This window comes from Larus michahellis, chromosome Z, assembly GCF_964199755.1.
Source record: "Larus michahellis chromosome Z, bLarMic1.1, whole genome shotgun sequence".
Taxonomy (NCBI): Eukaryota; Metazoa; Chordata; class Aves; order Charadriiformes; family Laridae; genus Larus; species Larus michahellis.
In genome coordinates, this window is record NC_133930.1 from 13,044,733 (window position 1) to 13,059,098 (window position 14,366).

Genomic DNA, 14,366 nt, shown 5'->3' on the forward strand with positions numbered 1-14,366 from the left:
GCTCTGAGAAATCAGAGAGAAGCCAGTTATTTCTACCAAATATATATATATATATATTATTCAAAATGTCCTAAGGAAAGTTATGAAAAAAATAATCATGACACTGTGTGGTATTTGCTAATGGACAGGTGACATAAGCAATGTCCTCTGAAGGAATGCAGTTGTTTGTGGTTATTTACATTTCTGCCGTGAGCCAGCAATAAAATCAGAGCCCTGTAGCATTAGAGAAAGGTACTTTCTCCCTTAGTAGCAGTCCGTGCAGCAATAAGGGGGTAAAATGACACTAAGTGAAGGTCAGTAACAGAGGAGCAGAACACAGCACTCCTCCTCACCACAGCCTGGTGGACCAAAGGAAAGGCCCCTGGGCCAGAGGCTTGGCTGAGGCTTTTTTCTCCAGGCGTGGACAACCCAGGTGGACTCTTTAAAACAAGACAACAGCAATTTTTAAAATAGCTTTAAAGTAAGAGAAAGCAAGCACTTAGGAAAACTGGCAGGCAAAGGAAAGGAAGGAGGTTAGGTATGGAGTAGAGGGACTAGAGAGGACGATGGAGGAAATAAAGGGAAAAAATGACAAAGTGAAAACAAGCGATGAAAGGAGGGACTATAGAAAGGACTGACAATGTAAAGGGGTGAAATAAAACATGATCTCATGTGCAGACACTCATGATTAGGAAAAGTTATTTCTCCTTCATTTTTATTTCCTTGGCAGAGAAGGGTGAGCTGTAGGGAGGAGGAAATTAAGTGTTTGCTGCTGGTGCCGATGGAAAATTTCATTTCAGCTGAAGCTCAGGCAGGGGAAGAATGTCACTTGGTCAGACCCAGGTCAGGGTTTACAGAGCAGTGGTATCTGTGTTGGAGACAGAAGCCCTTAATACCTGTCTTAATTTTCAGGCCCTGACTAAGGAAAGCAATGTTAATGAGGCTTTAACATACTTGCTACTGACATGTGACATGCATCTATAAATATTTAAAGAATGATGGGATCACTTAACCACTCTTTCTTTGCTTCAGCCTCAGTTCCCATCCCAAACTGAATTGGAAAATTTTTTATGGACTTTGGCTTGTCTCAGTTAAATTAACCCCCCCGCCCCTCTTTCTATACCTCCTTTCCTGTCTACTTCTTCTGAATCATTCTCTCGAGCTGTGTCCAGGCTGCTTTCAGCTCTGGCATTGAACTGCAGCTTGTCACTAAAGGCATCCTGGCATGTACATAAAAGGGATCTGGAGGTGGAAATGACCACCAGTTAAATCACCTCATCCTCTAGTCAGTGCAGGATTGTTCCTGCAGCACACTCCCAAGGGCTTGGGGTTTTAATGCTTTGAGAAACAGAAATTCCACCACCACCCCCTTTGGGAGGGGTGCCTAAGAGCTAATAGATCACACTCTTATGCAATTTTTCCTGATACATAGCCTGCATTTTCCTTTGTTTGATGTCTTTACTCCGTTATTCCTATTTATAACTGGTGCTGGGTGAATCCCAGGTGGTTCTGAGGTTTATTTCTGTTTTAAGAAGGCATGCAAAAAGGTAGAGACTAGTCCACATTCTTTAAACCTTTTGGTGCCTTCCTGACAGGCTCCGTTATTTCTTCCCTAAAACTGCCCAGGACCCAGTAGAAGGCCTCATTTCTCTCTAACCCGGGAGGGTAGGTAGTTGGATACTGGCCAGGCCTCTGCTCTGGTAAATCTCTTCTGAGAACAGAGAACAAAGACCTGATATCCTCTATCTATAACATGCCTTTTTCTAGTCATTACCCAGTAGCCTAATTCCTTCAGTTTAATTTCCTGTGCTCATCTAGCTGTTGCCATGCTTTTTGTTCTTCCTGACGTAATTGAGGGGGTTTATCAATACCTTTTCATTGGACCAGTTCCTTTGATGCCTGAGCATGAAAGGTACTTCTTAAGTATTTTTTCTTAAGAAAGAAGGTATTTCTTAAGCTGCTATTCCGGTCAATATCCCACAAAACACTGCAGTAATCAAATGGCAGCAAGTGGGATCCTTTCCCATGTTCTGAAGAGGTCTTGCATGAAAGCATACAGTCAAAGGCTGGGAATTCTTCCTTTAGACCCTCCATCCTGCACAAGTGCAAGTACTGCAGAGGAGTCTCAGCATATCCCACACTTCAAGGTTGCCCAAGCAGTAGTTCAAAGTAACTGTTACTGGTGATCCTTTTCAGCAGGGGCATATCATACAGCGTGTAAATTCAATGACAGACAGTGCTGTCAGGACTTTCTCACTATCTGAAATTCTTCATCACAAGAGCAGCTTTCTCCTTCTTCAGATGTCAGAGACATTAGTCCAGTCCTTGATTCACACATCTAATTTGGCCAGGATACATAAATTACACTCAGAGGGTCTGTTCCTGCTGCTGTCCTTTTAATAAATACTAGTTGCCAGAGCTGTAACAAGCTCCACGTCATACCTATCTTCTGTTCGGTTTGAAGAGGGATTTAAATCCACAAACTAAATCCAGCAAATCCATTGCTGTCAGAATGGCCCCTGTGCTATAGTGTATAATTTGTCTTTTCACTCTTTCCCTTTGAAGGCTAAATGACAATAAAATAGTTGCTCTGCTGTAGCAAGAGAAATAAGAAGTGAGAAATACCTGCTGTAGCCCGGTAGTCTAGGCATTCAGATATGGGAAAATTATTTTTAAATGCCTTTACTTAAGGCATTTTCATCTTTTATACAACAGTAAATGAGTTCAGCAAGACACTGGTTCACAAATAGCATTAATGTTTAAATTATTCTCTTAGGAGGTAGAAAAACTGCAGTTCTATCCCTGATCCAAACCCAGGACACTGTTTTTCCCGCAGTCACACTACTACACTAATATTAGGCAAAAGGCAGGAGGAAGCAGCACAAGCACTGCTTCTCCTGTATGTTTTGTATGGTTTAAGTGTGCCATTAGCCCGCTAGATCGCAAAGGGAAACAGAAGGAGATATAACAGTTGTGAAGCTTTCTGGCTCATAGACAGCTCACTAGTAGTCGATCTTTGGTGGTTGTTCACACAGTGAGTAGTAGGAATAGAGTAGTGTCGTGGTTTAGCCCCAGCCCTGCCAGAACCAGGACAAGTAGGCTGGGGAAATTGCTTTAGTACTGTAGAAATGTAGATGGGAGAAGAACAGAGCTTCCATAGACATGGACTTCCTAAGTCCCCTTATGTCCTGGACAAACATAAATCCATGGTTACAATTTTAGCCATCTGGTAGTTTTTACACTATATACATATATATCGAAAATTTGAAAGCCAGGTTTTACTGTGTAAGTTGAATGGCAGTGTCAAGAAGTAATAGACACTGGTAATAAACCACTGCACTGCCAGAACAAATAGCTGGACAGAGTAATTACTCGTACAAATGGAAATAGGATCTTCTTTTTTCTGAGGCAGAGGAGTGAAGACCATCAAACCAACCCTAACGTGAGTCAGGAAAATTTACCAAGAGTAGTGTATGTACACAGGGAGACCCTTTTTGGCATTTGGCATTACAGACTGTAAATTATGGTTATTCCTACGAGGCAACAAAAGAGGTTCTGTCAGTTGTACAATTACTTTTTATTGGCAGTGCTCTTTCAACTCAAGAAAACATTGGCTGAGGTTCAAGACCAAGATTTGGCTCAAATGCCACCATAACTTTTCAGAAATGTGATGAATGTTCCCTAAGAAATAGTTTCCTAAGAAAGCCACAAGAATGTGTTGAGCTAGGTTACAGGATATCTAGAATGATATCCAAAAGTTGCTACCACTGAAGATCAATTGCCATAAGTAATTTCACCAAATGAAATTTTTACCTGTGAGACTGTCAGTAGTCTGACAAAAAGATACCTGACACACTTGGATGAATTGTTTTGTAAATATCAATGTATGTATATATGTACACAATTTATCACACGTACCTCAAGCATTCATGTTGAAGGATATTAGACAAGAAAATCTAGTGACAGTGGAAGAAAGTCCTGCCACTGTGAAGGTAATGACATGCACTAATAGCCTGAGGGTCATACACTGAACATAAATTGAGTCAACAATCGCTCGTGCCATATTTCCAAACCTGAGCGAAAACTTTATTTTATTGAAGCTGATGATATTTTTTTCCATTGCTGTCAATGAGGGCAAGATGTCAAAAGTTCCTCCTGCTGTCTTCCCTGACAACATATCCCTACAATATAGCAGCAGTAAAGCATGTATTATTACTGATCTCAGTTGTAGTGAACTTAGAATATTAGTAAACATTAATAAACTGATCTTTAGTTTATCCTGACTAGAATATTAAATTGCTAGAAGAGACTGGAGATGAGTCATGTAAAATGTGCACTTTTGAAAAGATCACAAAACACCTTTAATGATTACTGCAGTTATCAGGAACACAAAACATAACTTGTACAATTTTTTTCTACAGTGCTTTATATGGAAATACTGGAAAATTGCTAGGTATTTCCAGTGAATTCCTGTTTGCAATGGGATGAAGACTTAAGAACATAACCATCAAGCAAAAGCAGGAGAAATAGTAATTTCTACCTGTAAAACATTCATACAATTAGAAATGTATCTCTGAGGAGGCAGATTTAAAGTAATCTCAATTCTTACATATATCAGGAAGATCTTCTACAATTTTGAAAAGTTAATCTCTTTGCACCTTTAATCAACTGTACAAGCTGGTAATATTAATTTCCTTGCTGGGAGTATGGAGTTAATTAAATTTAGTGACAAATTTAGAGATTTACCAGTGAAAGGCATTGCAGCTAGGAAAGTAGCTCAACCCTCCCTTAACTGAATGGGTCTCTCCAAGCCTGTATTTTTGCTCTTTGCTTTTTTCTTTCCTGGGCTGCAGAAAGATTTTAGGTTCATAGTTAACCCAGAGGATGTTTCCATCTATCAACTCTCCAGTGAATTCTTGGTACTTGTGGTTTTGATACAATTGTGATCAGATATTTCTTCCTCACACTCATTTCCAAGTTATTTTAGATTATAAAGGCCTGGCACACTCTCAAGCACAAATCTTAAATTTGGCAACATTGCTACAACAGACACATGCACACAGAAAGAAGAGGGCTAGACACAACAGGATAATTTGAAGACTGTATGTAAAAGCACAGGAAAGAAACAGAATTGAGTTCCCCTGATTTGATAAGATTGCTGCAAAACGAACTTGTAGCTTAGTAAATCGTGTAAGTTTTGCCTCTCTGCAGGCCATAAAAATCAATGCTTACTAGTTAAGGTTCCAATGTATTTAAATAATTTGGTTCCTATTTAATTGCATTTCAGGAGGACTGAGAATAAATGGAAAAATATCCAAAGTTTGTTTATACTGATTAAAATCTTCCCCAGACCTTAAAATACCAGGGGGAATTTTCTTCCCAAAAACAGGTTAGATTGATTCCTGATTTAATCAGTTGCTAATCGTCATTAAAATCAGGGGTTTACGTGGTATCTTAGACCCAGAATAACCTTCCTGTTATTAACTCCATACCACCTGATAGAAGCCTCTATATGAAACAGACCAAGAACATAGTAAACAGGTGACAAAAGACACCACAGAAACAGGTGATAACATATTCCTACATCTTTAATGGAAACATTTTGTTACAATTTAGGTTATGTGATATTCTTGCATTTTTAAAATGTGTGAAAGAAAATGCACAGAATAAAAAGTCAAAGGACACCAATGAATGTAGATACTTTAAATGATCAAGTCGTAAAAGAAATAAAATACATTACACAAATAAACAAAGGTTATATCCACAGTCATGAATACGCACTCTCCTCTACACAAAAACAACAATAAATAAAATCACATTATATGCAGATAGTTCTACTTACATCAGTACAACATACTGTGCAGCTTTCCATTTGTTTTCTACTAGACTGGTAGTAGGTTTCTCTGTTGTCCAGTATTTTTACATTAATAACGAACAGTATCACCGAAAAAAGGGGACAAATTTAACGTCCACACCGTCTATCCTGAGTCCTCTTAGTTTTGTGATAATTACACCCTACGCACAAGAAACACACCAAATTCTACCCATTGCCTTCATCCTGCCACTCTACTGAAGTCTTCTCAGCGCTTTTAAGACCTGCACATCAAGATGACATTGTTAACAGGTAAATACCCGACCTAAGGGCACGGTATACCCTGAGCAGGTCCTATTCACCACTTACAGCCCGTTTCAATTTTAGGTAAGGGGTCTATGTGGGATTTAAAAGGTGAATAAGCTTTCTGCTGAGTCTCTGAGAAAGCAGATATTGAATAATAAATACAGGGTACTCTGCAGAAAGAGCCCGATTCCATCCCCTGTGCAGTCAATAGTATCATCATGGGAGTATAATCAATCTCTGAGCATCTTCCCCCTTCTCTCTCCCTTACTCAATTGCACAGATATTTTCCCTATATTCTCAACGGATCTTTTCATCCTTTGCATACTATACTGCATAAGTCACCACAACATCTGCCACAAAGCTACATCAGGGAGATACTAAAGATGGGAGGACACATTTATCATCTCACACGGCACAAAGATAAATGACCACTGATTAGTAACTGTAGTATTGGCTTTTCAGTGGTGGCTCGCTCGTTCCTCTGTCACACTGCACACACAGATCACAGAGAAAGAGAAGTCCAGATCACCACCAAGTATGAACCAACCTAGCCGTGCTCATTATGTCTGCTGACGGTTCATTAGGAAACATTGGCAAAACCTCTGTTCATAGTTTGGGGGGGAGAATTGTGTGTTCCCTGTGCATACCAGTTGAGATTACAAAAGAAACCATTAAAACAAGATTATCTTTTAAAATACCCTTTTTGGTATGCTTTCTTTGCTTGCTCAAGTGTCCTCTAGAAACATTCACATGACAGAAACACCAAGCAACAGTTCACACAGAGTGGATTTTAACCTTTCAAAGATTTAACACCTAATGAATCCACATAAGATTTCTGAAGTACTATAGCTTAACATACAAACTTTAACAGTGTTCTAATATTTAGAATATTTTGCCTTTGATGCAGAATATTAACTTAGTGGTTAGTGAAGCCTCTCGTTTCAAAAGCTAGTTTTGTATGCTGTAAATTCGGTGTATGTCAGTTAGGAGGCATTCTGAAAGGTAAATTCTGGAAAAAGTAACAGCGTAATAAAACAGTCTATGTAATGATACACTGGACATAACTAAACAGTAGCTCAAGAAAGCCTCAAAACCATGGCAGTGTTACCTTCTTGATCAAAACCAGCAGCAACCTCACGAAAACACCAACATTAACCTTTATCCTTTCCTCCTCTATGGGTGAGATAAACCGAGAGCTGCGTTTATGCCAGACTTAAGGCTTCACTGGGGCAAACCCCAGCACTTACGCTTCCTGTCATTCTCTAGGAGAGAAGAGACACTGTCAAAGCCTGCCGCACAGCTTGCTGACCGCTGCAGACAGCCAGCTCTGAGGTCTCTCACAAACAGCTATTTGTTTTGCTTTCAACAATCGTTTTCCATCAGTCTCAGAGCTCGGATGTTAAAAGGTATCTGAGAATGGAAAAAATACAGGCCTCAGGACATGTGAATTTATTTCTGCCTCTAAGCAGAGATATGCACAGTGCAAACACTTCTGTTCTTCCACTTGAAAGGTTTCACACACACACAAATCCTTTTGTGCTTTCAACAGCAAGAAGAAAGGGGAGGGCGGAAGGAGAGCAGACACATACAATGCATCTGAAGATGAAACTTTTTCCAGCATGTCCTTAAAAATGTATTCCAATAAGTAACTTTTGTGTTTCTTTGTTTCTAAAAAGGGCTAAAACTGCCTCCAACAAAAAACCCACTTTGCTGAAAGTTGTACCTTCACTGCTCACTGTTGTGAGGCAAGTTACTAGGGCAGGTTCCTAACCAACAGAAAAGGTAATGTACGTTTAGAAACTCGCATTTCTGTTCTGCCCTGCTCTGGGGAGTGTGGTCACTAGATTTGATGTCATTTTATAGCAACAACAATTAAAGTAAAAAGAAGAAAAAAAAAAAGACTGGCTGGCATCACCTGACATCATGTCACCATGCTTGGATGACTGCATTTTCTGTGAGCCCAGTGGCACCCAGTAATCATTTTAGCTTGAATGGAACTGCTTCTATAACCAAAATTTACAGTGCCAGCCTTGGGTGTTTTTAAAAGGACAGGATGCCAGCTGCAAAATTCAGATTAAACTTCACAAAGTTTTTGGTCAATCCGATTTCTCAACTTTGCTTGGTTAAAAGACAGGCAACGTCAGATGAGTGTGGGTCTAGATCTCAGATAGTGGCTGGTGTGGCCACGGGCCAAAGCAAGGTGTGCTTGGCAGCTGAGCAGCACTGCAGCAGTGAACAATGGCTGAAATTTCGTAAAAAAAACCACCTCTCACTGAAGCATTTCTGACTAAATGATGGAAAATGGCTGTCTCTTTTCAAAGTACTTCTGAAGCTAGAGAAAAGAGCATGAAAAAAATAGGGAATTCCAGAGTGTTCACTCTACCCTGGGAGAAAATGAGAAAAAATAACCTCAACTGCTTTATTTTAAGAATTAGACCAGTTACATGGCTACTCTGAAGCACAGAGGAGGGTAGTGAAGGATGTGGAACTGTCTTGAGCTCCGGAAAAGGTGGACTGGATTGCCAAAGAAATTTACGACCAGGACTATTAGCTTCCTGTCTTTGATGTCTATTCTTGGCTTTCCAGGAGCATTATGGCATTCATGAGGTGAAAATCGCACTGGAGCCAAGGTCAGCTAAGGCTGATGCAGCCTGTTCTACTGCAAAGCTGAGAAATTCACTCTGAACTGCTTCAAGATGCTGAGTTTAAAGCCCGAAGACACTTCATGTAGGGCCTGAGTTTACTTCCTCTGAATCAATGAGAGGGTTTTCTTGTCAGCTTGATGACAGTGTGATAGCACCTCCAAGCAAGAAAATGAATCAGAGATCAACCTCCCAGTAAAACATGCTGTCAGGGAGTACACTCTTATTTTGTCCAGCACAAATGTTCTCAAAGCATTAGCTACACCTTAATAACTCACCATTAAAGAAACAACAAAATAATTTCAATAATGCAATAAAACATTTCTTAAAAACAAATTAAAAATAGATGAATACAATTTATTTTCAGAAGTGAACGAATATAACTCTTTCATAAACTGAATTCTGGCCACAATCTTGCAAGGCGCACAGCACACTCAATCAAAAGTTTTAGCAATGAGTGAAGGTTCTCAGAACTCAGCTGGGTTTGGTCTTCAGTGAAGCACATCACAGAAGGAACTGGTAACTAACTGGTGATGGTGGTAGTCACAGACAACTCAGGACACACAAACTGTCCATAAACAAAACTTCCAGAACTACCAATGTCCCAGGACCAAGCACCTGATTCTAAAGTTGTGGGTCTCAGCATACTAAATCACAGGTACTATTGAAAGTTTTGCTTCGTCTTTGTCAACTTGCATTGGAAGTCTACGCATTGAAGATAAGAGGGTGGAAGTCAGGTAATTTGTCCACAGAATTCTCAGCTATTAAGCTGACAAATATTTGGTAAATTAAAAACCGCTGAATTAATTAGCAGAATTTGTCAAACTTTGACAAACAATAAGTATGAAGCCATTGAAGTTCAATTGCAATTTAACAGACACAACTGTAAGATTTAGCAATAAATATACGGCCTATGGGGACAACCTTTCTCTGATTCAAGCATATGGCAAGCTTCCTGTTGGTTCAGCCATGGCCAGGAGCATACCCTTTGGTCCCAAGTGAGCAAAGCACTTAGAAGCCAAAGTTGAACATATTTTAAGTGCATTCTAAAGTGCTGAGCTGAGTCAAGGCCCTCCTTGTGCTGCTCTGTAATACAGACATATGTTTGTAATACGGGCAATTTGTTGAAGCCAAAAATGTAGGTTTTGAAAACTCTTTTGAGAATCAATTATTATTATTATTTTGATTAGACATTCCCTTACAAAGTTTGAAGCCTAAACATTGTGGCATTGAGCTAATGCAGATGAACCAGAAAGGAAAAGTGCATTAGCTGGTAAAGAATCTCTTTGCTGAATAATCTAAACTCAAGGCAGTTTTTGATCTATGGTCCTAGAAGACCTGGGAACTATTAGCAAGAGGCCTGTGAAAGGCAGCTAAGAAGAGCAAGTTTATTTATGCTATACAGGAATCTACTTATGTGAAACGTCCTAAATGATCTCCACACTTCCATGGGAAAAATGCACAGGTAGGTGTGCACCAGTTTAGGAAGATTAAAGTCCATTGATCTAAAATGTTTTAATGGGCATGAAAGGGTCACCTCTCTTAGGAGGTGCTGGGATGTAAAGCTGTGGCTAGGCCTCCTCACTGTCCCAGCCACAGACATCTCATAAAAACACTGCCTGAGGCCATGATTGAAAACCCTACATAAAATTGGGTATCAGAATTATTATATTTTTAATTAAAAAGTGACCTTGCACTATACTTTTTTTTCCAAATATGTTTAGTTATAGTACGACGACATAATAAAAAAATTGTCTTAACAATTTATTGTCCCAGACAGATCTCCTGGCTCAGATCTTCTGGTCTGACCTGACTGTGCATGGCACAGGAAAAATGCAGATCTACGCTACTGTCTTGCTCCCTAACTAGTGACTGTTTGAACATTAGTTCATGCTGCAAGGCAAGTCATAACAAACATAATTTTGAAAAAAGTTTATGCTTCAATCATGCCTTCTTTTCTTTACTTATTTAGAAAAGTTCTTACCCTTTTTCTGTGGCAAAGCAGTCAAATGGAGAAAAGAAAGTAAAAATGCTGAAAGGCATATTTGCAAAACTAGAAGCAGATCAAAACCCCCTTGGAAATGATTTAAAAAACACCAAACCTTAGGCATGCCCAGGGGCTTGACAAACTCAACTGCTTGAAACAAATTCCAAAAACTAATCAGGAAGCCTTTTTTTCTCCCCAGCTCCACAGCACCATGAATGCTGCTCTAGCCTACATTCTTCTCCAGTGCCCATGAGATAAGGAGGCTACTTCAGAAAACTGTCCATTGAATGCAGTGTTACTTTGGCTAAGGCACCTTTGCAGAAGTCATACGGGCCCAGACTGGGAAATGGGATGACGGAAATCTACCATGTGAACAACAGCTGTTACAGTGAGTCCTAAAGACACCAAATCTACCCAGTCTACAGCCACCACCTACACTGGAGATGCCCTCAGAGTCAGGAAGCCCTGCCCTCTGGCCGCCTGGGACACGGGACAGTATTTCACAAAGGTGGGTGGTGAACCCCTGCATATGCTAGGAGATAAGTGAACCATAAGAAAAAAAAAGTCCAAGGAAATACTCCGTGGGGTATTTCCTCATCAACAAATAAAAGGCAGCCGAAAGAAGACAGAGCCAGATTTTGCTCTTCATTCACTTTGAGCTATCCCAAAATGGTTTCTCTGAACTGGTACTCTGGCTTTTCAGGGCCTGGAAGTTTTGTAGAACACCGGCTTCAGTGTCAGTTTTGAGATTAACTTTCACTATGTTTTTGAGATTAACTTTCACTATCTTTCACTATAACTGCTGAGACCAGAAAGTTCTGCTTACGAAATCAGAATAGGATAAACCAAAAGATTTCACGCACTAGAACCACAGTCATAGCTAAGTTTTCCCAGACAATATTTCTATGGGTCCTCCTCATCACATTTATAATTGGTACTGTTTATTTCCATTTGTTGACTAGAAAGCGCAGAGGTCTCCTTCGTCTAGTAAAAAATAACCTGTCAGCAGCTGACTCACCACAGATCCAGTTTTGCTCCTGGTAAAATCAATGGCAATAGTCCCAGAGACATCGATGGCAGCAGGATTAAGGTCAGCCCTAGAGCAGTGTTTTACCACCCTGATTCCTGAAGGTAGTTCCTTTAGTCTCACTGACTAATGCAGAGCTATTTAACAGGTGAAAAGTTCATTATTTTCAGGATCAGGGCCACCATCACACAGACAATTCAGTAACTGCATTTACATTGTTTAAATAACAATTTGAATGTTGCACATGCCTGGAGAAGAAAGTGGGGCAAAAAGTCCATTACTATCCATAAAGTCATTTCTCCTTCCCTAAATACCGGTTCTAAAACGTATTTACAGCTGTTGACTTTCCCTGCATGTTACTCCTATCTTAAAAAAATGTCTTCAAAACATTCTCTCCCTTAATTTTTAATCCTACCAAAGCAAAAATAGATACTTTAATAGAAAAATACAAGATAAAAAATATCCTAAAAATAAAATGGTAGCATGGAATGTCATTTTTACACAAAAAAGATCCCCTTTTGAGTTGCTTCAGCTATACAAACACTTTCATATTTACAATTTTGGATGCAGTCCTGTTCTCACTGAAGTTAATGGGATTTTGCCATTGACTTCACCAGGAACAGGAACAGGCTCTACATGGACTATATTTACCTCTCTGAAAAGTCACGGCAGTGGAGAGAAAAGAGCATGATAAAACACATATTAGACTGAAGACTCAGCCAGTCCTCTCCAGAGACCTGACTGTCTTCTCTCTCACTGTTTCACACCAGTGAAACTCCTCCTCCTTCACTGGCGTTCTACCTAACTCCCAGCACCTAAGAGTGAGAATCAGTGCTTTTGATTGCGATACTACACAAACAAGGAATGTTTGTATGTATTTCCACCCGCCTGACTTTCTCAGTGGAGTAAATTAGACCCCAGTGGAGTTAATTACACCCAAGTGCCACTTCCCTCCAAGAACTAACTCCATACACCCAATCTTGTATCCCCTATAATCAATGGCAATGATTCAGTGATGCAGGATCATACCCCAAATGAATCCCTTTTTTCCTTTTGACAGCAACCAGCACCTGTGCCTGTGAAAGCATGTTTGATACCCATGGGTGAGATGCAATTAAGGAGGTGGTAGAAGCTAAAAAAATAAAAAAGGGAACAGAATGAGGCATTCCCCATCAACTAAACCCAGATCTGCTGCCCTTGATATATGCCTGAAGAAATACTGTCTTTACACATTAAGTACATCCAATAACATCAAATTGCATCATTTTCTTTTTTCATGAGATGAAAGGCCATGCGGCATAATGTGATTAATAAATCATTCCTGAGCTTCTGAAAGAAATTAAGACAAAATTACGGCTTAAAAGAGTGAGTTCTTCAAGAGCCTCCTCTTTTTACACTGATGTCTTTGGTTGTGTCCTTTTCCCTAATTCTTTTTTTCCCCAGGAAGAATGGGATTCTTTTTCTTCTTATTCTTCTTTATGCAGCAGAAAAATGAGATCTAATGGAGTCTTCACGTAACTGCCGATGTTTCCCCATGTTACAGTCCTCCTGTCGAGTTCGTCTCTCAATAGTTATTCTGTATTTCTTTCTGCATGAAAGGAGAGAAACAGAGTGAGAAATCCTTCTCCAGCTATAGAATAACAGGACGTCCCTTATAAAGAATGCCTGTAGGGGACAGCTGGGTGCCAGTTGAAAAATGAAATGTGGCAGAATGTGAAACCCTGGTCAAAGATTAAAGTAGTTTGCCTTGAAACATTTTACCCAGGCTCAAGAATGCCTGTTAGTTTCTACACGGCAGTCTCAAAGCACCAAGACACAGACATTTGCTTCTTTGAAAATTTCTGATCTAAGTGATTAGGAAGTTTTTGTGAAGTGTCATGTGAACTGTGTCACATCACTGCCTTATATTGATCAAAGTCAAATTTCTTTCCAGTATACGAGGGGACACTTTCTGCAGAGTTCAAACAACAGATCTGACTCTTTATTCAGTTGTGTTTCTCACTGAAACTATCTACTAACTAACCCTCCCATCTCCCTCTGAGAAAGCTTCTATGTTTGTAATGTCAGAGGAGGTAGTATGATGAATTAAGAAGAGGGATGTAGAAGACAGATAAGAAGTAACTACAATTGCTCATGCATCAAACGGTTTTTCCTGTGTGTCTTCCTCTAGGACGTTTTGAAGAATTCTGTTATGTTACTTTATACGTCAAACAAGCCCTCTGTCTGTCTTTCAGTTTGCCCTTTAGTACTGAAATCTCCCCCCAAAACCATAAGAAGATTCATATTTCTATTTTATGCACTTACGCTTCTACTGAGTTTCAGGACTAATTTCTCAGAAGGGCATTAGCCCAGCCCCATGCGCACACGGTACTGCTTGTGCAGATGCATGACGAAAACCTTGTATGCCAAGGGAAGCTCTGCTCTGCTCGCATGTGTAGCAGGAGTAAGAGCTAGGCATGCAGCAGTGGAAGAATGATTTTTCAAAACACCAAGGTTTTAATTTGGCTAACATGGCTCATTAGGAAGTGGGAACCTACAAGTTCTGAAAAGATTCCCCAATATTTGTGTCTGTATCAGTAGGCTCCAAAATAACTTGAAAAACCTATGTTCTTT

The 14,366-nt window shown here is 39.8% G+C and overlaps 1 protein-coding gene across 2 annotated transcripts in view; it reads right to left on the minus strand.

Moving 5' to 3' along the window:
* Positions 1 to 10,455: 10,455 nt before the first annotated feature.
* The window catches only part of NPR3 (natriuretic peptide receptor 3), a 45,141-nt gene continuing 41,230 nt past the window's right edge, over positions 10,456 to 14,366 (minus strand). For both annotated transcript variants that reach the window (XM_074569305.1, XM_074569304.1), the window contains exon 8: positions 10,456 to 13,341. In XM_074569305.1, the coding sequence (XP_074425406.1) occupies positions 13,230 to 13,341 (112 nt within the window). In that variant the 3' untranslated portion in view covers positions 10,456 to 13,229. The remainder of the gene's footprint in view (positions 13,342 to 14,366) is intronic.